This window comes from Phalacrocorax carbo, chromosome 12, assembly GCF_963921805.1.
Source record: "Phalacrocorax carbo chromosome 12, bPhaCar2.1, whole genome shotgun sequence".
NCBI lineage: Eukaryota > Metazoa > Chordata > Aves > Suliformes > Phalacrocoracidae > Phalacrocorax > Phalacrocorax carbo.
Genome location: NC_087524.1, coordinates 13,704,921 through 13,729,651, shown reverse-complemented (window position 1 = coordinate 13,729,651; position 24,731 = coordinate 13,704,921). Strand labels below are relative to the sequence as shown.

The 24,731-nt window shown below is 38.1% G+C and overlaps 1 protein-coding gene across 1 annotated transcript; it reads right to left on the bottom strand.

Annotated features, from left to right (window-relative positions):
* Positions 1-314: 314 nt before the first annotated feature.
* On the bottom strand, positions 315-24,645 carry CASP7 (caspase 7). Its single transcript, XM_009510688.2, has 6 exons — positions 24,533-24,645; positions 6,259-6,404; positions 5,243-5,371; positions 4,568-4,743; positions 2,903-3,041; positions 315-1,901 (listed from the first exon to the last, which is right to left on the bottom strand). The coding sequence occupies exons 1-6, from the start codon at positions 24,643-24,645 to the stop codon at positions 1,678-1,680; spliced, it is 927 nt and encodes a 308-aa protein (XP_009508983.1). The 3' UTR covers positions 315-1,677.
* Positions 24,646-24,731: the final 86 nt, after the last annotated feature.

Below are 24,731 nucleotides of genomic sequence, written 5' to 3'. Positions count from 1 at the left end.
AGACCGCTAGACCACTGTACAGTTTACTGTATAAAGACATTTTATACACAGGGCAAGATTAAGTGTTGGCCGATCAGGATATTTCCATTAAAATATTTTCAATAATTTTGGCTTACTTTAAGAGAGGATGAGGCCTGCCCAACTCACACCACGCCAGCTTACTTTTCTAAACTACTTTTCAACAGATGCTGTAAATGTCATCTTGAAAAGATGCTGAAGACCATCTGCATTCCTGGCTGAGAAAGACTTTGGGATGTATTTTCCTTGGTTTTCACTTCACCAGATTGAGTGAGAAACATGCAGATAATCATAGGAAATTTTAAAAAAAGGTCTTTATTGATTTCATGCTCAAGACGCCCATAGAACAATCATTTATTTAACTCAACTGTAAATTTGACTTATGAAAAAAATATATGTTTCACTATGCCACAGTATTTGTATGAAAATAGACTTAATAATTTGGTAACTTGGCTTTAATAGGATCTACTTATGTTCTTAGAAGATTTCAAAAGAGTATAAAGTACATTAAGTGGGAAAACGGTGAACAACTTAGCAGCTTAACCAAATCATTAAACTTACTTTTTTGAGCTACCTACCAACTTTAAGAATATAAAAAATAGGAATATAAACATCACTGACATAACACCAAAATACAAAACCAAGGCAGTACAGCAGAGGCACTTCCCGTTTCTGATTCAAGTAAGTATTTCCAGTCTTGGCAAAACTCCTCACAAACAGAAGCTATATCCAAACATAGATTTGCTACTGAAACATATAATTCTATCATTTCAACACTGAACTTTAATGTTTTAGGACAAAGGCATTAACTTTCTGTCGATTCAAAATCAATTCCGAATCAAGCAGCAGACATTTTTATTTCTGCAAGCAGAAAAACTGCACCACCACTGTTTCAGGCCATTCTATCAGTTAACTGTCACTTGCAAGGCAAAAATCTTTATGATGGCGCTTTAATAAGGCATCATCCAATTACAGTTTGCCAATCTTTTACATAGATTTGCAGTTTGATTTTTCTATTTGTTACATTTCCATACTATTCAGGTAAATCATCTACAAATATTGATTTTTTTTATTTTTCCATGTCATGCTAGAGTCATAACTAAGTGAACTGACTTCCAGATTAAGCACAGAGCAACCATAAGTCTTCATTTATAATGTTCATAAAAAGGAAATGAATATATGAGACTAAGAAACACCCTTTTAAATAGCTACAAACTGTTTCATCACTGGACATACCCATAATATGATGGTCTCTGGAAATCTCTGAGGAAGTTATAGTTTCAAGAGCTAGCAGTGAAAGAAAAGATGGAGTCTCATGATTAAATTATTTTGTTCTTAATTTACAAACTGTTTCCTGGAATAAACCTTTACTGGTCAGGTAGCTCACTCTCAGACCATCTTCATTCACCATAAATCATGACAGCCACAGGGAAATCACGATATAGTAATCAGTATTAGCTGTCAGGTTGGCTCACAGCATTTATTTCATCTTTAAAATCTTGCATATTGTCCCTCCATCAGATACCCCAGCTTATACAATATAAAAATGTAGTATAATTACATTTCTGTTATTAAAAATGTGTTACTCCAGTTTATAATCAAATCTCCACCCAAAACCATATCCTGATCTTTCATCACTGGCTGCATTAAAATACACTTTCAGAAGTAAAGTTCCTTAGTGAGCATAGAGACCACGCAGGGAATCTGCTTCTTCTCACTGAAGCGTGGATCATCAGACTGTGATTCAAAATTTGTGGCAACCACGTAGTTCACCCGTGTGAGGATCTGCATGATCTCAAGTTGTTTTCCATACTCGTTCAGCACAGAGCACAGAGACTGCACAAACCAGGAGCCTCTTCCAGGATTCCTCCAGGAGTAATAACCTTACAGGAAAGACAGATAAGAAAGTACATGGGGTTATTTTTCCTCTTTTTTCTTACCTTGTGCTGAAGAATGGAATGGCAGAGAGATATGTATTAATTTGTGTGAAAGATTCTGAGCACAGAGTAACAATGCATACACAGAAAAATTTAATTCTTATAATAGAATAGAATCACAGAATCATTAAGGTTGGAAAAGACCTCTAGGATCATCAAGTCCAACCATCAACCCAACACCACCATGTCTCCTAAACCATGCCCTGAAGTGCCACGTCTACATGTCTTTTAAATATCCCCAGGGACAATGACTCCACCACCTCCCTGGGCAGCCTGTGCCAGTGCCTGACCACTCTTTCAGTAAAGAAATTTTTTCTAATATCCATCTAAACCTCCCCTGCCGCAGCTGAGGCCGTTTTCTCTTGTCCCGTTGATAGTTACTTGGGAGTAGAGACCAACACCCACCTCGCTACAATCTCCTTTCAGGTAGTTGTAGAGGGAACTTGTGTCACATATCCTTATCATTTACCACTTTTGTCACATATCCTACTTCACTAAAGTGGAGAATAATGTGTATTAACTCTCCAAATCTCACACTGCTAAAGTACCATTCTATATTTTTGCATTTGGGAAACTGCAGGAAGTAGGATACCACACTTTTCCTCATGAGTTTCGCCTCTGCCTCGCCTATTTGCCACATATTCAACATACTCACTAGACTGGGACATGGAAGAGCAGGATCCCCAGGAAAAAGTTCTGCCTTTTCCATCTGTAACATTTGTGTCTTCTCACCTGCCAAATGTGGGCTCTCTCCTGTTTCTGCTACAGCTTGTGTAAAAGGGGTGGATACAACACACCGCCCCAACATACACTGGGCCTTAAGTGTTTTGACCATCAGTGTACAATGTATCATCAATGAGGGTCAGTCTACAACCAAGCCAATACCGGTGATAAAGTTTTAGGCTTCTACCCCCACCCTGACCCCTTTTTTTTCTTTTTTTTTTTACCTGGCACTGTGGAATATGCAAACAGAAAATCTGCTTCTACCGGGATTTTGTATCTCGGATTGGCATCTGTTTCCAGAGTGTCATTTGCAGGTCCAGAGTCAGTTTGTATACCTTCATCAAATTCAGAACCTCTGCATGCCTGAAAGCAGCAAAGACAAAGAGAACTTGTCCAGTAAGGAGAAATGAGGTGTTAAAAAAAATAAGTATTCATTAACATTTTTAATGGATACAGTTTTAAGCAGTACTTCGCATGTATTAGAAGCAGAAATGCAATTCTGGGGAACATCTAACTGTTCAGTGAGAACGTTACTAGCTTACCCATTTCAAAATACACATCCCGTAAAGTAAAGGGAGGTAATGGTGTTGCAGGCTGTGGAACTCAGTGGATTGTCAAAGTGCCAAGTCAGCATTAGCTTATTCTAACCATGATTAATTTTACTGGTCTAGAGTCATCCTCAGCACTCAGTTATTACATTGCCTTGTGCAGCGCGACTCCCAGACATTTCCTTTACAGTGGACTAACATTGTCTTTGGTTCCTGACATGCACTGCTGCAGCACTACATCTCAGAATAACAAAATCACATCCCGAGATCATCTAGTCCAATCCCCCTTCTCAAGCAGGGGCAGGTACAGCAGATGTCCAGGAATGTGCCCAGTTGGGTTTGGAATATCTCCAGAGATGGAGACTCTACAATCTGGGCAACATTTTCCAGTGTTTGACCACCCATTTAAAGTATATGTCATTTTTAACACTTTCCCATTTCTTTCTTTTATTCTTAATTTCCTCTTAATCATGTGGTTTAGCTAAAGGGCACACTGGGACCACTGTCCAGGTTGGTAAGTTTCAGCTCTTGATCAGTAGCTTTCACTGACAGTTCTTGCAAAAAAATAGCATTCTGATGGTATTATATGGCATGATTTGTTTGCCCTTACTAAGGTAATTCTAAAGGCAACAAAGTACCCATTCCAAATTTTACAATTAAAAGAAAGGTCACTTTAGTAGCATGAAGAGTCCAAAAGAGTCACAGTTTTTCCTTTGTGGTTGAGGATTAATTGGTGGAACAGCCTAGGGAAAACCATATCTGCTGCACCTCCCATATGTTCATAATACTATGATAAAAAAGAGAATTCAGACCCATGGTGTGTCAGTTAATACTGTTTGAAACAGCTGTCTTTAAAAGTTTAAGTAATATACAATTAATTATATGCTAATGCAGTAATGTAATATAAATTTTAGGCTACTGAGGGAGAGAAGATATATTTATTTTAGCAGAATGCAGTAATTTGTAGAGACAGCCTTTATTCAAAGAGACCTGGACAGTACTATTTCTATTGATAATCACAAACTGTCCTCAGCTCTGTCTGCACAAGAGGGAGTTTCTCTTCCTTGCTTTGGAGTTCATATACTACCAAGCACAAAGAGAAACCATGTACAAAATTACAACGACAATATGTTCTTTACATCTGTGAATCTTGTGTTTAAGTTATCTTTTAAAAGCAAACAATACAAGTCACCCACAGTCAACTTCTCCCAACACATTTTTTCATGAAACCTCCAGCAATTCAGTAAGTTAACCTACAGGGCTTTTGTAGAGTGGACAACCAGCATAGCATGTTTTCCCCACTGCAGCAGCAGGATACTATATTTACCTTAGGGCTATTACCTGAATGAAAAATAATTTGGGTTTGCCTATAAGGCTTTTACACTTGTCTCCTCTGAATAGCGTAGTCAAACTCTTGATCGCCATGGGTCCATCAGTGCCATAGATGAGGCCTTCTTCCCCATGGCTTAGAAGGATACAGGCAAAACAAGCGGCATCACTGTGATTCTCTTCAGCAGCTACAAAACAAATACTTCTTAGCCAAAAGGAAGCAACATTTTAAATTAAAATTATATTCAGCAAACACATTTTTCTGAGACTAAATATACGTTGGGCCTCTACTGGAAAGAGTGGAAAAGAAGACACAACCCACTTGTTAGTAATGTGATGAGTACCTCGAATACATGAATGCATCCTTCACTCGACTCTTGAGTCTAGCCCACTGGAGTCAACAGGCTGGCCTCTTTATCTAATATGACAAGGCTTTTCACCTAATACACAGGACAGGTGCTTCACCTAATATAAGAAGAAAACTGTGTATTTCTGAATTGACATTGGAGGGAGAGGTGGGGAATTAAGCTTAATCCATTCAGAAACTGAATCTTTCTATATAAAAAATTGCATGTAGTGGGGCCTAACCAGTCTCTTCTAATTTGACCTGCTTTGAGCAGGGGGTAGGTTCAGTGACTTCCAGAGGTCTTTTCCACTCTAAATTATTCTATGATTCTAAATTTTTACCTTGCTTCAGTAATTTTTCCATGTCATCACGGCTTCGATCATTGTATATGTAAACCTCAAAACCTAAGTTTCTAAAACTCTTAGCTACATCTCCAGCATCTTTATCAGTGCCATTGCGTGTACCCATTCCTGTCAGAAAAACAAAGAATATGGTTGATCACACATCACAGAATTCAAGATAATTCACATGTTCAAAGGTAAATTTTTAAGTTTATAATTAACCAACCTGAAAAACATCATGGTGACATGATTTTAAAACAACCCCTAGCAGCATTCTCAGCATTGAGAATAAATTGTGAGATTTGTTTTAATGCAGAATAATGCAAGGTTCAATATTAACACATATCTTATCCTGAAAAATGCTGGCATGCCTCTAGCACCTTGCAACACAGGACCTTTATGGATGATTCTATCTCCATTTGGTCATGCTGTGTTACACAGGTATAAAGCACCCCAAGGAAAAATTGTTGAAGAGAGTCCCTATGATACCCACATAAAAGAAACTGATGTAAATTCTTCGGAGTAAACACTTCTTTTAGTGTGTTTGCCAAGCGTATAGGAAAAGACCTCTAACGATGACTATAACACAAGTATCTGTCTGCTTTGAAACTGTACGTGGTCTGAAAAGTTAAATGCAGGAGTGTGAACAGAGTACAGCTACAGCTATTAGCTTTTGTGGCTCATAGCTGTAGCCCAGGGACAGAGATGTTATAACACGGGCTGCAGATGCCAAAGTTCAAATTTTAACAACACAGCCTTAAACTCTGGGACAAAGGTTTAGTCTGAAGTTGGTAAAGCAAGGTCATGTGCTCTTTGAAACATATACTGCAAAGAAGCTGCAAAGAGCTGCTCTAATAAAAGTGTTACAGAACAGGAATAAATTGTAGGAATAACTATTTCTCAAAAAAGATAAGTATATTCATTAAAATTCCATGTCCTAAAAATAAAATCCTTATAGATTAATAAAAGTGTAAAGAAATGTAAAGTCTGTAACAAGTACCATCAAAGAACATTACCTGTTTTGTCTTCAAAATTTTTGTTGTTTATAATAATACATTTGCCAACTTTCTTGTAGTCCATGTTATACTGGAATGTTGGTGTAACAATTCGGTACTGACTATTGAGAGAGGACTTTGGCTGTTCTTCTCCATTCTTCTTTCTTCTAGGTGAACCAAATGAAATTATTGTTAGTGGCCAGTCCCATCCAGTGTGCCTATTTATCTTAATTCAAACCAGCTGGGCAGCCCTACCCAAAGTTTTTTCTTCTCTAATGTTTTTCTTTCTTTATATTTCAGATCAAGGCATAAAGATTTTGTGATTTCCATGAAGTGATTATGGTATGTGATTGGATTCTGATGATGGTAAAATGACTCTAGAGTGAACTGCAGCCAACAGTAGTATATGCAGATCCTGACCCACAGATAAAACAAATGGCCTAAACATGAAGTCTGGCTGGCAGTAACCCTTCACAAACTATGGTTCTGGACATATTTTACTTTTAATATAAATAATTCATGGAAGGAGAGACAGATCTCCCTTAACAACTATTCCAAGCACAAGAAGATACAGTTTACCCAGTGGCGTGATAGGATTTGTTTATTGAATCACCATCATCCCTAGATTCTCAGAAGATTACGACTGAGCAGTAGGTAGTTGCTACTGATAAAGGTTATAGATGTGAACAGGTCATATGTTAATTTGGTCTGCCAAACAGCAGTCTGAAACTATGCAAAGAACTAAGCACATTTTAGTGTCATCATCAATACCTGAACCTCACTTAAAAAACAACAATAAAAAAAAAACACCAAAACCCAACCCAAAACAAAATGAGCTATAAATGTTGTCTGTTAATATGACTGCGTAGTGACCTTTCTGTTACGTGCAGGAGTCTTAGACTGGATTAGAAGAGATGCAAAGGGATAGCACAGACATTACTCACCAATTTATTCTAAATGGAGTATTAAGAACAAATCAATTACAGCCAGCATGCACACCTGAAGTATAAGGATGAGGAACTCAGCAGTATTTGGTTTTAGAAGTGGACTTTTTGGTCCAGTCAGGTGGCTCCAGATGTTGGTAATATCTCCTCAAGCAGAACTGAAGCCAGTGAGAGCCTATAAAGGGCCTGATTTAACCTCAGAGCTATAAACAAACTTTGGAGCGAGCCCAGTTAGAAACAATGCCCAGGAAAAGGCAGAAGTTATCAGTGCCCCTCTTACTGGACTTACTTGGTCCAGCATCCTGCTTCCAATAGCATTTATTGCTGATGTCTGAGAGGAAAACATAACCTACTTTCGCAGCACAAATAACTATAATACAGTCTGTTTTTAACAAAATCAGATTTTCCCATATCCTCTATTAATTTAAGCACTTTTCACTATTCTCCCTCTGACATCATTCTAAAGAATTACTGAGCTATTTACTTCAATAATAGCCTGTAGACATGAGATTGCTGCGAATTGATTAAATGTTGTTTAGGTAATCTACTTTCTTACCTTTCTGATTTAACAACTGTTGTCTTTTAGCTTTAAGTGCCCTCTTTCTTCTTACCAAAGGACAAGACTAATTGGAAACTATAACAAACCTTCTCTAGATGATTCATTGTGTCTAAGTGCTACTACAATTAAATTTTAAAACAGCTTCTTCTTGAGTGTCCTCATCATGTTACAAAGGGCCAAATGAAATAGCTGCACCTGGCAGGCTTTCTATGTACTCTTTTTACATGTGACCATCCTAATATTATCTCTTCTGTTAGACTTCTCTTAGAGACAGCAAAACAAGACATAGAATTGTATCTTGAGGATTGTGTCTGATACTCTAAAAGTATTTTTTTCTGGCAACTCACAGGTATTGGTATTCTCCTTGCATACTGCTTCTTGAGGGCTCTGGGGGAGATAATTAAATATGCTTTGCCTTGAGAAAAGATTTTAACCTTTTTAAAGAATTATCCGCAGCTGTATAATGTTAATATTACATTTGACTTTCAAAGATATCTTGGATTCTTGTTTTAGCCTAAAATTCCCCCTGGTCCTACATCACTAGACAGCTCTCTGGCAAAGAAAGAAAAAGAAATTTCAGAACAACAAAAACCACTCAGGCTGTTGAAGAGGTTAATTTCCTCAGTCCACACTGGATTCAAGTTTCTACAGATTTACCTGGCTTCACTGACTTCCTGAAAAAGCTGTGTGACTAACAATAGCTGTTACACACAGAAGGGTATTTTCAAGGGGATTGTACAGCAATTTCTGTTTATGTCCAACCCATGAACAGTTGTGAAAACTCGGGACAGATCCACATGAGCAGTATGGTATCATGTTTGCACTGCCTGCTCTCCTAAAATGCTGGAAGTGATGTAATTCTAGTCCAGAAGTCATGCAGCCACGTTTCCCCACAAAAAGGCTCACTGAAAACAGCAGCTGGGGTGACATGGCATAATAATGTAGCCACACAACTTCTTTGAAACCATGTCACTTCCAAGTTCAATGATTTGCACTCATTCATGCAGAAATACCTGGGAGTTCAGGGGCTGTAGCTACAACTGCTGGTATTCCCAAAAGTGTGCTGGAAAATCTATGCTGGTCAATGTCAGATGTCACAGACAAGCCTCGTCAGCACGGTAGCACACATAACTCTATCGTTTTCCCATTCCTTTGCAGAAGATAGCATGATTTTTTTCTAATAATTCCTTCCATGCTGAGCAGGCTAATGAGATACTGAGCAACCACAGCATGATTTGTAGGGTTACGCCTACCATTTCTTTACCAGCAGACAACAAAAACTTCCAGAAATCTTTTGGTATCTGTCCAAACTGAACAAATAAGGAAACAAAGGTTGTGGAGTATATATATCCTGGGCCTGCAGTCCAGACAGAAACTGTTTTTTGAAGATTCTGTTTTCTGTGCCAAAATAGCGCAGCATGGTAATTGCCTGACCCGACTAAACTGACAGTATAAGTTCTAACCCTTTAGTTTCAACAAGCTAGATCAGACCTTGTAATAATGACTAATAAAGTAATAAATATGTAATAATTGGTCCTTAAGGAAACACCCTGTCAGTGACAGGCTGGCTTATGACTGAAAGACTAAAGCTTTCCAGCTAAATTTTTATTTTCTAAGCTTTGAACTGGACACATGTTAATATAAATGTTTACTGCTGTTGTTCTTACCAAGCTTTCTAATCACCATTTTTTCTGAAAGCATTTCCACAGGTTAGTTATGTGCTGTTGTAAAATGTTTTAAACAATTTGCCCTCAGTTTTATTTCATTCAGCTTCTCTGACATCCAGTGTCTTTATTTTTCACCTTTTGGGATTCAAATTTGCCCAGACTAAATAGAAACTTGAATTTTATGACTGTTTACTCTTTCTTCAGATTTTAATTACAACTGTGCCATAACTCCTCACTCCACTAGTGGTCACTGATTTTCCCCTTAGACAGAAATATTCTTCCTATCAGCGCGTTCACATATTTCACGTTCTCTCCCTTCAGCCAAGAGTTCAGCAAAATTGAAACTCCATATAGGTTTTGAATTGAATTGAAACTCATATAGGTTGCGCATTTTCACCCCTACTGTGCCTCTAAATCCAGGCCTTAGGCTTGGCAACACTATGTCTTGGGGATGTGATTTCATCAAGTCTCAATTGTTGTCAATTATGGGAAAAATCATTATTCTCAACTTCTCACTTTTCAAATATAAAATTAAAGTTACCCATAGCATTTATCATTTTGTTACTGAACTTTTAAATAAGAAAAGCCAAATTTCTTACCATCGTGTGTGGCTAAAATTCTGTCAAAGTCAATGGAGCTACATCACTTGCACCAGTAGTGAGCCTGATTGTCTAAAGGACTGCTTCCTATCAAAACAAACTTTCTTTTCTGTTACACCTGGGGTAAATGATGATCTCAGTATGTATGGATATCAAGATTTAAGGGTAAAAATATCACTACTAACATTTAACTACGCCTAAAGATTATTTTCAATAAAAATTTTATTGAAAGCAGTGTCTCTTAGCAGCTGAGATTTCCTCTCCTTTGTCTTCCTTTCTACTGGCATCGTCCTGCACTTTCTTTGCTACCATATATTAGTATGACATACCAACATACTAAGAGTCCATGAGCAGGAGAATGGCTTCCTTGAGTGCTGCAGTCTCTTGTCATCTCTCCCACCAGCTACAGCCAAGCTCTTGGGCTCAGCTCTGCCGGCCCTCCAGAGTAACAAGTGTTTCAGTGAGAACCAGCTGCTTAACTTCAAGTGTAGTGCAATATGTTTCCATGGGGAGGATCTTCACTTTCCATCACATTACATAACGTCAGCTCTGTAGTCTGGTATTCCATGCCTTTGTGCAAGGTGTAAAGGCCAGTGACTGTAAAAAACACCTTCTGCTTTAAGAAAGCTGGTCTGTGGTAACTACATGGGCTCCCCTTGGAACAGCACCAGCGTAACGCAGGGGAAGTTCTCAAAAGAGTGGATGAAAGGGAAACATTAAGAAGAAAGTGCAGTCTCTAGGGTAGAAACTGTTACACTAATCCATTTACTAAACCTCAACATTAACAATGATTAAAAAGAGGATAATTGTAACCGACAGACAATACAGCTCTTCTGCAAACATGAACTGCTTGGCCTTAAAAGCAACATGACACACTGCACACAGAAGAAACAGCTCTCCCTGGAAGTGAAGAGTCACTTAAATAGCCTTATGGGCAGAGGCTTAGATGGATAAACAGAAATTTCACAATTATCACTTCTCAGTCACAGGATAGGAGGAGTTTCATGGGGTGGGTTTTTTTTTGTGTGTGTTTTTTTTTTTTTCTGGTTTGTTTGCTTTTCTAAGAGGAAATTAAAGTGTTAATCAGAATGAACTCTAAAAATCATATTACAGAGGAATATCTGGGCTTTGAAAACAGCTGTAGTCCCTTACTCTCCCAAGAAATTTAGGGACTTTTTTGCCCTACCAAAAAATGTAAGTCGATAAAAAAATTCTGCAAAAATGACACTATTCAATTTAAGGAAGTTGACATCCAGAGGTGTGTGGAAAAGGCTAAATTGATTACATTAATTTCTATCCGAAGTACACACACACAAAAGAAGAGCACTCTGTCTACTCTTGCTCCATTAAGTTTGGTAAATTTGGGTAAGGAATATCACAGAACATTGTGATAATTTGGCATGCTTCTCTAATACAATGTGCAATCATACATAATTTTTGAATGACTGATAACAGGCATCTGTTCAAAAGAAAATTGCCTTGAAAAACATGCTATCTTTAGAGGACTGTGGTGGTTTGACCCTGGCTGGACACCAGGTGCCCTCCAAAGCCGCTCTATCTCTCCCCTCCTCAGCTGGACGGGGGAGAGAAAATGTAACAAAAGGCTTGTGGGTCAAGATAAGGCAGGCAGGGATCACTCACCAATTACTGTCACGGGCAAAACAGACTCGACTTGGGAAAATTAACTTAATTTATTACCAATCAAATCAGAGTAGCATAATAAGAAATAAATTAAACCTTAAAAACACTTTCTCCCCACCCCTCCCTTCTTCCCAGGCTTAAATTCGCTCCCTATTTTCTCTACCCCCACCCCCTCAGCAGTGCAGGGGGACAGGGAATGGGGGTTGCATCCAGTTCACACGCTGTCTCTGCTGCTCCTTCCTCCTCATGGGAGGACTCCTCACACTCTTCCCCTGCTCTAGCATGGGGTCCCTCCCATGGGAGACAGTCTTCCATGAGCTTCTCCGATGTGGGTCCTTCCCACAGGCTACAGTTCTTTATGAACTGCTCCAGCGTGGGTCCCTTCCACGGGGTCACAAATCCTTCCAGCAAACCTGCTCCAGCGTGGGCTCCTTTCTCACAGCTCCTGCCAGGAGCCTGCTCCAGCATCAGCTTCCCATGGGGTCACAGCCTCCTTTGGGCACCCACTTGCTCCGGCGTGGGGTCCTCAACGGGCTGCAGGGGGACAGCCCGCCTCACCATGGTCTTCACCACAGGCTGCAGGGGAATCTCTGCTCTGGCACCTGGAGCACCCCCTCCGCCTCCTTCTTCCCTGACCTTGGTGTCTGCAGGGCTGTTCCTCTCACATATTCTCACTCTTCTCTCTGGCTGCAATTGCCCAGAGGTTTTTTTCGTCCCACTTCTTAAACACATTATCCCAGAGGCGCTACCACTGCCGCTGATAGGCTCGGCCTTGACCAGCGGCGGGTCTCTCTTGGAGCTGGCTGGCAATGGCTCCATCAGACATGGTGGAAGCTTCTAGCAGCTTCTCACAGAAGCCACTCCTGTAAGCCCCCACCAGCTACCAAAACCTTGCCACGCAAACCCACTACAAGAACACACCACCTCAGGACCCCTTTTGGAGTCCCCATGCTTTTTGGCATTGGACAACAGCTTTATTCTATTTTCCATCACCTTGTCAGCCTTTCTACTGAGTCCAGGCAAGAAGATTACAGTAGTGGTGTGGTGACAAAGTCCATAGTGCAAATCTTCTCAGGTAATCCACAACATCCGCCAGAACATTCACAGACTTAATGTTGTGGGATGCAAGGTATCTTAAAACTGCAATGCTCTTTATTCTATTGCAAACAACTGAGATGTTTCACTTGTGTCTCTTACATTTGGGAACCTCTTTAAAGGCTTCATTTGAATAAATTCCCCATTGAGTTACAATACTGTGGAGCAAGTGTACGGACAATACATTAGTTTTAAGACCTCTGAAAGAACTTATGTAGCCTATATTGCTGATTTAAATTTATGCAGTTTGCATGGCTCTGTGCTGCTCTTTCTGTCTAAAAACCCCCACTCCTTCCATTATTGCATGCACAGTATAAATGATGTTTGCAACTACTGCTCACAACAAGTGCTATGTTTGCTCTCCTGGGGAAAAAAATGCCAGATTGGATTTATTTTTTTAAATAGGTAGTTAAAGGATAGACAGTAAATGATGAAAATGCAAAGAGGATTGGGTTTGAATTCACAAAGCATCACCAAGCTATGTGTGATGTATGTTGGAAACCAATTCAGAGTTATTCTTCCAAAAGAAGCGAACGGGAAACAGAATTCATAAATTAGACAGATCAAGGTTCAATATTTTGTTCTATGTTTCTACCTCAGTCTCAATAATTAGTGGTCTTTTCATAAGTCTCATGCTTTCTGATGATCATGCATTAATGTGTCTTACTCCTACACAGCCTTCTCTCCAAACTGCCAGCTTTAATACTTTTATCCAATCTAATTTCACCATATTTAGTACACCTCTAATTACTGTACACTCTCCCCTCTTTGAATTTTTTTTTCTCTTGAAATCTATTGGCAATAACAAGCAAAAGACACTTGTTAAACCTGACTAGAGCTTTTTAGATCTTAAGTTCTTTAAAGCAGACTCTTTGTTCTTTGTCAGATCTGTTTTGGTAAAGTGTCACGCAGATTTAGAGCTGAGTGCAAATAATAGATTATCCTGTTGCCTTTTTCCATTAATATTCCACCAGGTTGGCAGAGCAGCAACATTTCTGGACAAGAAGAATATGTCACTACTTCAATTGTGTTTCATAAAAATGAATATTCCTTTACTGTTAAGAACCAGAAAGCATAAATTATGCAGGATAAGGACTACGCATTAACCATAAGGGCTAGCCCAAATACTAAAATTTTATGACACTGCATTTGATGCTGTGATCCTGGGTCACACACTAAGAAGGAAGCATGCTAGAATACTAATTGAAGCCTATGATAAACACTAACAGGAGCCACTGCAGAAGACATTGGCATTTGGGAGATCTCAATTCTGTTTCCAACCTGACTGTCACATACTATGAGCTCACAAACCGTTTCTCCTGAATATACTCCAATGGCAGGTGCAATTTCCATCTCTCTTTTCTCAGACAGATAATACCTTACCAAGGACTCTTTTGAAAGAGGTTACATATAATTGTAAACCAAGAAAATAAATACTATCCCTCACAATCTGAGCAACAAAGGTTACTCAGGCTTCCAAATTATGTGCCAGTAGATAAACTGAAAAAACAGCTTAATAGTTGAAGCAAAAACCTCCTAAGGAAAAAGGAGCAATACCAATTATATAGGAGGAAGTTCAAATAAATATTGCATACTTTCACCTTCCCTACTGAAAGTTATTAGCAAATGACTGATGACTTTGATAGACTAGCATCAACAAAACAACCAGTCCTTAGAAGGCTATTTTTAAATATGCTCCAGGTGAATGTCAAAAGAAAAAAAAAATTCCAATATTAAAGTCAATATCTTATCAACAAAATAGAAAGTCTTCATTTAGAAGAGAGAAGAAAAGTGGTCCTACAAAACTGAACATAAAAGTTCCCCAAAAAGCTTCTAAACATTATTTCACCTATATTGCTTTGAAAGGGGAAGGGGTTTTTAGGATGCAAAACCAAAAGTTAACTGTTCTATTGCTGAATGCTTATCCAGCTGAAAGTTAATTGTTGCGGAACACTTATCTAGCTGCTGTGTAAAATAATTAGCAAGGAGGCCTGGAATCCACCAGCGAAGGACAAATTCCTGATAAGGATAGAAAATTGTCTCAAGAACCAGCTAATACCGAATTTGCAGTTTGGACAAGTGTCAAGGGATAACTGAGCCTGCGCAAAACCAAAAGGTTACTAGCGGTGACAAAGAGGAGCCAGCAGCCTTCATCTTTTATGACCTCCGACAACCACCACGAGGAGGCACTGCGCAAGCTCAGTTGGGAAAGATTTATGGAAATAACTTTTTTTGGCTAATTTTAATACGAAGCGGGGAAAGGTCATGCATATGTATAGGCGTACTGGGAAATCTTATGTATATGTAATGCCTTACTGTATAAATCCAAGACAAACTATCACGCGGGCACACACGACTTTGGTGGGACTGCCCCCCGTGCTGCCCAGCGCTGAATAAACACACCTACTTTACAATCTTACAGATTGTGGAGTCCGCTTTCCCCACATCAGCTTAGTATGGCAAGGAGATATCTTACACAAAGGCATGAAAACAGACAGCTGCAATTTAGAGTAGCAAACATAAACAACACAACTCCCCCCCCACCCCCCGGAAAACAAAAACATTAAAACACAAAACCCAGTCAAACGGTCCTAGATTTCTGTTCCCTCTAACTGTCTTGTCTTGTCTGTTAAAGACATTTTAATTATGGTGAAACATGCCAAACTGATAACACTGGAATCTAAAGTTCTTATTTATCAATGACATAAAGTCTGGGCAACCCTTGCATCTTCATATGCTACTCTGCTGAAGTGCCTAAACCTTGACAGTCATTTTTGGGAAGGGGTAGAACAGAGGGAAATGGCAAGTGTGCTTACTCGACACCACAGCCCCTAATGATCGCACCCAGCCTTCCTCCTGGAAGCAGGACTACTAAAAGCAACGGGACCCGTCAGGCAGTAAAATTATGCCTGTTTATAACTGTTCTCCAGATAAGGGCCATAATTATTATTTAGCCACCAGCTGCTTTTGGAACTGCCAATTAGTCATGACTTCTTATGGACATCTTTGGAATTAGACTGTCAGCTGACTAAACAAAGTCAGTTTAAAAGCCAGCAGAGGCAAAGCCTTTTGCTTGAATGAACCTGAAACTAAGAAGCTAATGGAGACAGTACCTCTTGGTTCTTTGGAAACCCTTGTCCCAAGCCCTCCTTATAACTGTAAACACATTAATTTTGAAAGGCAAATGCTCCTGTAGCAACCTTGAAAGAAAGAAGTTAGGTAAACAATGGGATTATTGCCTTGAATTTATAAAGATAATAATAGAGGTGGGTGGGACCTAAGCTATCATTAACAAATTCTTTGCCCAAGACAAGACTGAGTTCATTCATCCAATAAAACAGTATCATATTAAAAACCTACTTTTCTTCTTACTATGACATATGTAGCTGTACTGTAACAGATTTTGCAGAAAAATCACAAAATAAAATGTTTTAATTTTTTAAAGAAATCCTGGCACTTCTCTAAGTTTCCTGTAGCATGCTATATCACCTCCAGCAGTAGAACACAAGCCATAAAAATATTTATTAAGATTGTATGCTAGCTATGCTTTGCTTGGTTACACAAACCAAAATGCTCAACTGGGGGAATATGTTCTGTTACCTACTAAGAGCCACTTGGTTGTGCTCCAGATGGAGAACTGTGTGTGAATACTGCTTGTGCCATTGAATAAATTTGGGAAAGTAATTCTGTAGCTCTTGGTCTTAGTTTTTCGATCACAAAATGCAGCTTAAACAAACTTATTTCATAAAGCAATTGCAGATCTCATGGCTTCTTTCCAGGGGGATAGCAGCATACAGTAAACTAGAGACTGAATTAGAAATCCACCATTTTGTGCATTGTACAATGTTTAGGTCCAGAGCATGTGAGGTAGCTTCCTGCCACATGCCTCATGGAAAAAAATGCTTGAAACAAGGCATTCTTACTATTCATTATGGAGGTTTATAGTGGATCTCAGTCCAGAAACAAATTCCTATCTTTGGTTACTGCACATTAGCTTTCCTGGAGAGATAAAACTGCTGGTGCCTGCACACAAATATTTACCGTCAACTGCAATAATGACAGGGTCGCAGTCCACAGAATATGGCATCTCCATAAGTACATTATAGCCCTTAAAGCTTCTGGCACCTTGGCTTAACAGTCAAGATATCACAGCTTATCACACTGCAGTTACTCAGCTGAGCTACGGCAATGGCTATCTGTATGTTCCTTTGAAAACACAATCTTATGTGTATTAGCCTGAATTGCAATAAGGCCTCACCTACAACAAAGCTTCACAACAGCAACAGTCTCAGAGATTAACAAAATCAATTAGTGAGCTGCAAATTGCTAACTGCAGTAACTGACTCACCTGAGTGTGAACACACTTTTCATTTGACCTCCTGCAAAGCAAGCCACAAATCCTTATTCAGTAGTTTCTACAAACCTGCAGCTTCTGTTTAATCTGCAGAACACCTTTTAGATTTATGCCCGACTTTTGTTTAGAAGATCCATTTATGGATCCATTTATGAATTCTCTGCTTACAAAAAGTGCCTATCTTCTGATTTTCCATTGCTTATATATTTGTATAGCCCACTGTATAATTGTATAGTGCAAGCTAATTATCTTTCAACTTTAGTTAGAGAAACTAAATACGTTTTAAATCCCTCATTATAAGATATTTTTTCCACCCTGAGCTACTCTTGTAGCTTTTTTGTTCCATTTTAGTTTCAGACCCTTCCCCAATTAGGAGGGAGAATCTTCTCTAAAAACTTGAAAAACAGAGAAATCCAGCCCAACTGGAAACTCACTGTGTAATGAAAGTAGCTGAAAGAACAAGCTTCAGACTACAACTACTGGCATACTTTGTATATTATATATATCTTTGGAGTTCTGATAGTTGCATCTAAATATATCTTCCTCTCATTTTAACTATGTGTTAGTGATGGCCTTAACATAATTCAAACCAAAACCATGGCTGCAATTTTATTGCAGATGAAACACGCCAGGGCTAAGCCAGCTGTACTTTGTAAAAAAAGTTTCAACACAGGCTATTATGTTTAATACTGTCCACATTTTGCAACGCTTAAAAAAAAAAGATGAGGGAAAAAAAAAACCAAACAGGTAGCACTATCCTAGTCTTTGTGCACTAAAAATATTAAGTGTCATTTACAGCCTACATGACAATTTTGTGGTGTAATGCCTGCAGCAGAGAGAACCAAAATAGAGGAAGTTCTAAACTCTCAACTATCATTGTAATTAATCTTCAGCTTCCTAATTAGCTGTGTGGTATCTGCTGTGCAGGCCTCACAATTCTGTGAGTAACGTAACATTCAAATAATATTCAGAAGGTAAAATTTTACAAATAAATGATATTGCTTGCTGAAAGGCTTTCTGCTCATTTCTAGAAAACCTGCTGTACATACGTTCCGTGGGTGTTCTGGAAATTGAAATCTTGCATGATCATATCCTAGGTAGGGATGTACATGGGCAACTGCCGATTATATGAAAAAAAAGATGAAGCCTCTCTTACCTACCATAGGTGCTAAGAGCAATTAACAGGTGTATATATATTGCTATATGGACTGCTTGGAAAATGACTTAAAATAAATAAATTCCCCACAAATACTATTTCTCAGAGAACACTCTGGTTAGGGCTAGCAATTGCAAAATGCCAGGAGACTTATAATTAGCTTGGTATGAGCACTGAAACTGAACTCTTTTAGGCTATTCATTCATGAGATTTCCAAACAGGTGGCAGAGAAGGAAGGAGATGATAACATTCTACAGTACCTTGGCTCATCATCAAATGGTACTCCACACTGCATCTGAAAACAGCTTCAGCTTGTCCTCAAAAGCAAGTCTAATCTTCTTTGCTAATGCTAGGAGCCCACCATGCTCAGCGTTACATTGGAGAGTGAAACGGGATGCTCTCTGTGTTCAGGCCCAAAGATTCGCATGTGTCAGCAGTGGGTCACACTGGACTTTTCTATGGGGCTATTCAAACCCTCACAGCTATCACCCTGCAAGCTGAGGTCATGCAGGCCTGATCTACCTTTGCTGACAAGTGGAAAACACGTTCCCATCGCTCTGATTCTGTCACTGTTCCTATGTAAAGAGTGTAGGAAAATACAGCAGATCTTGAGATGGAGGTGGGACAGCAGACTCCACTTTGTAACATGTCTTTCTTCCTTCTCTCAAAACCTGATCCACCATTACTACAATATTTATGCAATGAATATTTCTAAGAAAATAGTGCAAATTAACACACACAGTTTACAAAACCTCTTTGTATTCTAATTCATAGAACTATTTCCTATATATTTTCCTTAAACAGTTTTGGTTTATTATAAATTTGGCTTATTTTGTTTTTGATTCCTTTGAAAGCTTAAAAATGACACCACAAATAGCTTTCCTCTGAATTTTGTATGATGAGAGCCCAGTTTGTTGTAATGAAGGAAATAAATTACTATGCTAAAAAGGACTTAGGATACTTGACTCACTGTTGTGATTGTTACAGATACAGTTCATGGATAACTCAGTATTTGCTGTGCTTCATGAGATAATGTCTCTACGGATACTAGAAATAAATATTGGCTATGAATCCTTACACTTTAGATATAATTTCAAGATACTTGGGCATTTCCTATATGGTACATCCAGTAAACGTCCAAAGAAAAGTATAAGCACTGACCACAGTTTTTGCTAATTGCTAACTACTCCTGCAGTGTTCTCCAGAAGTTGAGTTCCAAATCTAACAAAAACTTCAATAACAAAAATTTAAAAAACAACCTCTGGTTTAAAGAAAGTAATGAAAATTATGCATCCCTGTTGCTCTATGTTAAAATCTCATTATTGGCTTTGTAGGAATTAACTTTAACAGACTACAGATGCCAGAACCTATTGCTTCTGAAATTTTATGCTCAGTGCTTTGGGGGAAAATACACTGACATTTAGCTTGTGCTAAATCCCTAACTTCAGAGTTAGGATAGTTAAACGAAAGATCATCACCCATTTATGGGAGAGACTACGGCACACTGTGATTTGCTTAGAGACATAAAGCAAACGTGAGGCTGAACCAAGAGTTCAGTTCAGACCTCTGAGTTGCAGCCCAGAGCGTAACAGCATAACTTTAACTAATGACTTATCAGCTGCTATTTGTTTTAAAGTAACTTGCTATTTTTATTCTATCTAAGGATAAAAGAGATACTTTTCTTTCCGTATTTATTTTTGAAAGGTCTGTAATATTCTGTCACTGAAAAACCTGTAACAGAACTGCATTTTTAATTTTAAAACTGTAAGAATTATGATAAAAAGATGCGGTATCATTTAAGGCACCATCTGGATTTGAACACATTGATTTCAAGGCAGGAACAGCTGACATTCATACAGTGGAGGCCAATACAGTTTCTTCATAAGCATACAGTGCTAGCAGTAGCACTTTTTCTACAAAGCAAGCAATTAATTTATAGGATCAGGCCCAGTGTTTTCAAATGGCCCAAAAAATACAAAATTGGAAAAATATGCCTCTGCATCACTGTGAAACTGTTGTTCATCAAGTTCTACCTGCAAAACAGCTTCTTACAAACCAAATAAAAATAAGTTGTCGGTAATCAATAGTGCATGGAAAATAGCTCTCTGAAAGACAGAAGAACAGAAGAGCAAAGCTGAAGCAAAGACAAACTTTCCACACCTGCTACAGCTCCAAAGCTGAGGTTCAGCTGAGGCTCAATCTAAGAAATGAGTATTTATTCTTTGAAGGACAAGGCTATTTATTTTGAGAAATATGGCTACACTGAAACAAGGGTCATGAAATTAAAACAGACAGCTTTGGTAACATCTGTGCTTCCCCACTATGATACCCTGTAATCCAAATAAACACCATACAAATGAAAAGAAAAACTATATATCTGTGAATCTTTTTCATCTAAATACTAGTTTACAAACCTGGTAGGTAATACAACTAACTATCATAACTACTGAACTACATAAGGCAAGGTACACACTGATATTTCCAGCAAACCTTCATATTAATTAAAATAAAAAGTCTCAAACTTTATAGTGGCCTGACTTGGCAGAAATAAATACATTAGAGATATTTTGGGTTTGCAGTGTTAAACAGCTGAAGTACTCTTGGTGACTGTATGTCAGTGTACTGTACCTATAAGCCTCTCAAATTCCTGAGTTTTCTTAAAATATATTTCATGTTTCTGTATTAAGGGCACTACAGAATCACACAGTTTCAATTGTAATTAGGTATTTGTAAGAATTCGTAAATATATATTTAAATAATGTTTTTGGTTTCCAGATGAGAATGGGAATACTGACCGCAAAACAAGACAGTAGGGCTGGAGCAGACAAAAGTAACCAGAGGACAAATGGTTCTATTCAATTAGAATAAAAGTGGTACCTAGATACTACTAACAATCACCCTCTTCTGCATTATGTTTCTTCACTGAAGCCCAGAAACAGTCATGATTACTGACAGCACAAATGCGAGTCTACCAAGCCTTGGGAATTTTCAGATGCAGCTTTTTAAGGAAAAAAAAAAAAAAAACAGAAAAAACCAAAACCCAAACAATTTTCATTAGGAGTAAGAGAAATCTTAGCTCTACTTAATACAGTGGAACCACAGTTTTATTCCACTTCATGCTATATTATGTTTCCTGGATGCTAAAACGGGTTTGCTGCTATCAATCTCCTAACAGAGTTCCCCAATAAAAGACAAAAGATACCAAATGAAGATATTAAATCATCCTGTGGAAAAGCGAGACTATTTTTAAAGCCTCAAAAGTGTAACAGGAGCCTATGGGAAAAATTCTATTAGTTTCTAATTATCTCATAAAGAACTAAAATACACGTTTGAGATCCTCAGCTCAATCTTTGTTTAACCACATTTTAAAATTTTATTGCGCGTAGGCTTGCCAGAGTGTATCCTGCTATTTCTGCTTTCCGAAACAGAACTTTTTGCTCAACTGCAGCGGTCCCTAATTTTTGTCCACATTTTTGCTGTAAACAAAATTGATACCCTCCTGCCATCTAGTGGCTAAAACCCCTCAACCAAACACCACCTGCAGGTGCTAATTCAAAACTTTCAACTCTTTTCCCCGTGAAACAGTTTTTCCCCAACAACATTAACTAAGTAGTAGCACTTTTTCAAAGAAAAGGAAATACATAGATGGTAATTCCCCTGAACTGTGGTGCAGCCGGAAGAACCTGCCCACTCCGTGGCCGGTTCTGAACCTCGTGGCCTCCATGGTAAAGTCCAGGCCCACAGACTTCTTGGAGATAAATATGCTGCAGTGAAAAAGATTTTCACTTATTTCTACTTATTGCTCTTGCTAGAGAAATCTCCAGTCAGAGCCAGAGAATGGTGAATTTGAGCTGTGAAGCTACTGGAAGCAGCTGGTCTTTCTGCATAGCTTTGAATTCAGTTTCTCACTGCTCTGTTCTTTTAAATTAAAACTAATGTGCTTATTTAACAGTACAAGTTACTCATTTTCCTATTGAGCTTATATATTTTAAGCAATAATAAATTACATACAATGTAGAATTTTACTGAAAGTACTGCACAGCTGGTAAAAACTGGATTGCTAAAACAAAACAAGGGACCATAAATCTGTAGTCAATCTAAAGCCTTCTAGACTTTTAAATACCTGGAGGTATTTAAAAGACATGTAGATGTGGCACTTCGGGGCATGGTTTAGGAGACATGGTAGTGTTGGGTTGACGGTTGGACTTGATGATCCTAGAGGTTTTTTCCAACCTTAATGATTCTGTGATTCTAGATGTCATTTTACAGGTATTAATTTCATGTTGCCAAAATGAGGCCTTGGCAATCAAGACACAGAGCCATGCTGGTTCCAACCTGAAGTACATCTAGCCTAGCATCTGGTACTGACTAGCAATAAGTTTTAAGAAAAAAAAAACAAAAGAAACTGGATACAGAATATATTCTCACAGGAACACGATTTAGTACATCTTGCACCAAAGATTTTAACACCAATATTCCCACTGGACTTTTCTTCCACAAAAACATCTCTTCTGAACTCATCTGATATCCTGACATCTGCATACCTTGTGACTTTAAGTTCTACAATTGCATTCTGCACTCTGTGAAAATTACATCTTACTGGTTGTTTTAAATCTACTGCATGAACTTTTCATGGGATGTCCCCCAGGTTTCCTGTGAGGCACAAGGAATGATCATTCTCCATTCACCTTCACCTCCATTACCGTCATGATTTTAGATCATATCCCATCTTCCTTTATCCTCTCACATTCCTCTCCTATCCTCCTTCAGGCCAAAGAGTTTTACTTTCTATAAGACAAAGACCTTGCCACTGTGCTTGGATTTTTAAGACCTTTGCTGTCAACCAGCTCCATTCCTCTTCAGGCAATCATCACCTTCTTCAAGAAACTCAGATTCCTCAGACTTACTTTTTTTCTACAAAATCTACGTTGAATCTTCTCCATTACCTAATATTTAATCTGAGCAATTTTTTACTTCTAAAGAAAAATGTTTCAAATTGTATCTACAAGGAGTTCCCAAAAGATGAATGCCTCAAACTGATGCATAGCTGAATTATTTGAAAAAATTTCTTATAGAAAAAAAGTAATAGAAATGCTGATTATTGCCTTTCCTTCAGGAATTGCATAATTTAATAATGGTATTAGCATATCACCTCTTATAAAGAAGACCAATTCAGATATTAAAACACACATTTTATAAAGTTTAAAAGAAATCTTTGAAAAACGTTTGGCAAGATTTAGAGGCAAATGTTATATTGTCTATTTTGCATGATGTGATTCTGTTAAAATTAATAATACACATACACATCATAAAACACATTTGAGGAATGATAAAATGAGACAAAGAAAGTAAAGTGATTTGTTTAACAGCACATCATAAGTCTTCTAAGACTAAATCATCTTCACTTCTCTCATAGATTTGTTACCCCCATTAGACTCATATAATAAGCAGCAAAAATAGAATTATATTCTCTATGTACTTTCTCTGAATTGTAGTGTTCACTTGAATGTGAATATCCAATAGTAAAAAAAAAATCAAAACCTCTCTGTAAATGTAATAGTCTTTGTAATAAACACCTCTAATAAAATCTCTCTAAATCCACAAAGTTCACAATGTGAAGTAGCCATTTGCTGACATTCAATAGTATTTGTAAATTTGCATGTTCATTTTCCATCTTTTGCACTTTCAATCACATTCATCTAGTGTTTTCAGGAACACAGACCAGCAGTACATAGTTCTTGCTTCCTATACATTTAATGAAAGTAAGCTTATGCTTCAGTGAGACTACTATGTTTTAAAATGAAAGGCTTTAAATTTATTCTGTAATGGGTTACATCTCTAGACTCAGTGAGGCTTCTTTGTGTTACAACCTAGATGGCACATCCAGGCTTTAAATTAACTTAAATAGTCAGCAGGGGATTCCAAAGATGCAGGAGGTTAGCTGAGCTGATGGAATAAAATAGATAATTAATGGCATATTTAATTCCCAGCTCCACCAAAGGGCAATATTTAAGATGAGGGACTATAAGTGACGCTAAATGAACTTAGTGGTCTCTTGACTACTAAATAAAGCTTATGGGAGATACTATAAGTTCCTATAAGCAGATACTATAGAGAGATGCTTTAAGGTACAGACCAGACACATTAAACCTGTACAACATAACCCATCTCCCTACCCAAACCATCCATGACATTGTGGACATGGCAAACACCAAAATCCCATTAGAAGGGTAGTATGACAGCTGATACAACAACGACAGGAATAAAAGTAGTAACTTACTTTCCAAAAATTGAAAATCTGCTGCTTCTGTCCGGCTTTGCATCAAATTCATCACCATAATCTTTATCACCTCCCTCTTGATCAGAGCAATCAACATGCTGATCTCCTGACATCTGCAAATAAAAGTACAAGAATGTAAATGCCCCTCAGTGAAGACTATCATTTTAGAAAAACTTCTATAAATGAAACCATTAAACCA

What these genes read in the sequence shown, in the direction of transcription:
- CASP7 (XM_009510688.2), bottom strand. Translation starts at nt 24,645, where the DNA reads ATGTCAGGAGATCAGCATGTTGATTGCTCTGATCAAGAGGGAGGTGAT. An exon ending in AAATTTTGAAGACAAAACAG is followed by an intron (nt 5,372 to 6,258) that starts GTAATGTTCTTT and finishes TTTTTCTGACAG; the next exon opens with GAATGGGTACACGCAATGGC. An exon ending in GGAAAAATTACTGAAGCAAG is followed by an intron (nt 4,744 to 5,242) that starts GTAAAAATTTAG and finishes TTTGTTTTGTAG; the next exon opens with CTGCTGAAGAGAATCACAGT.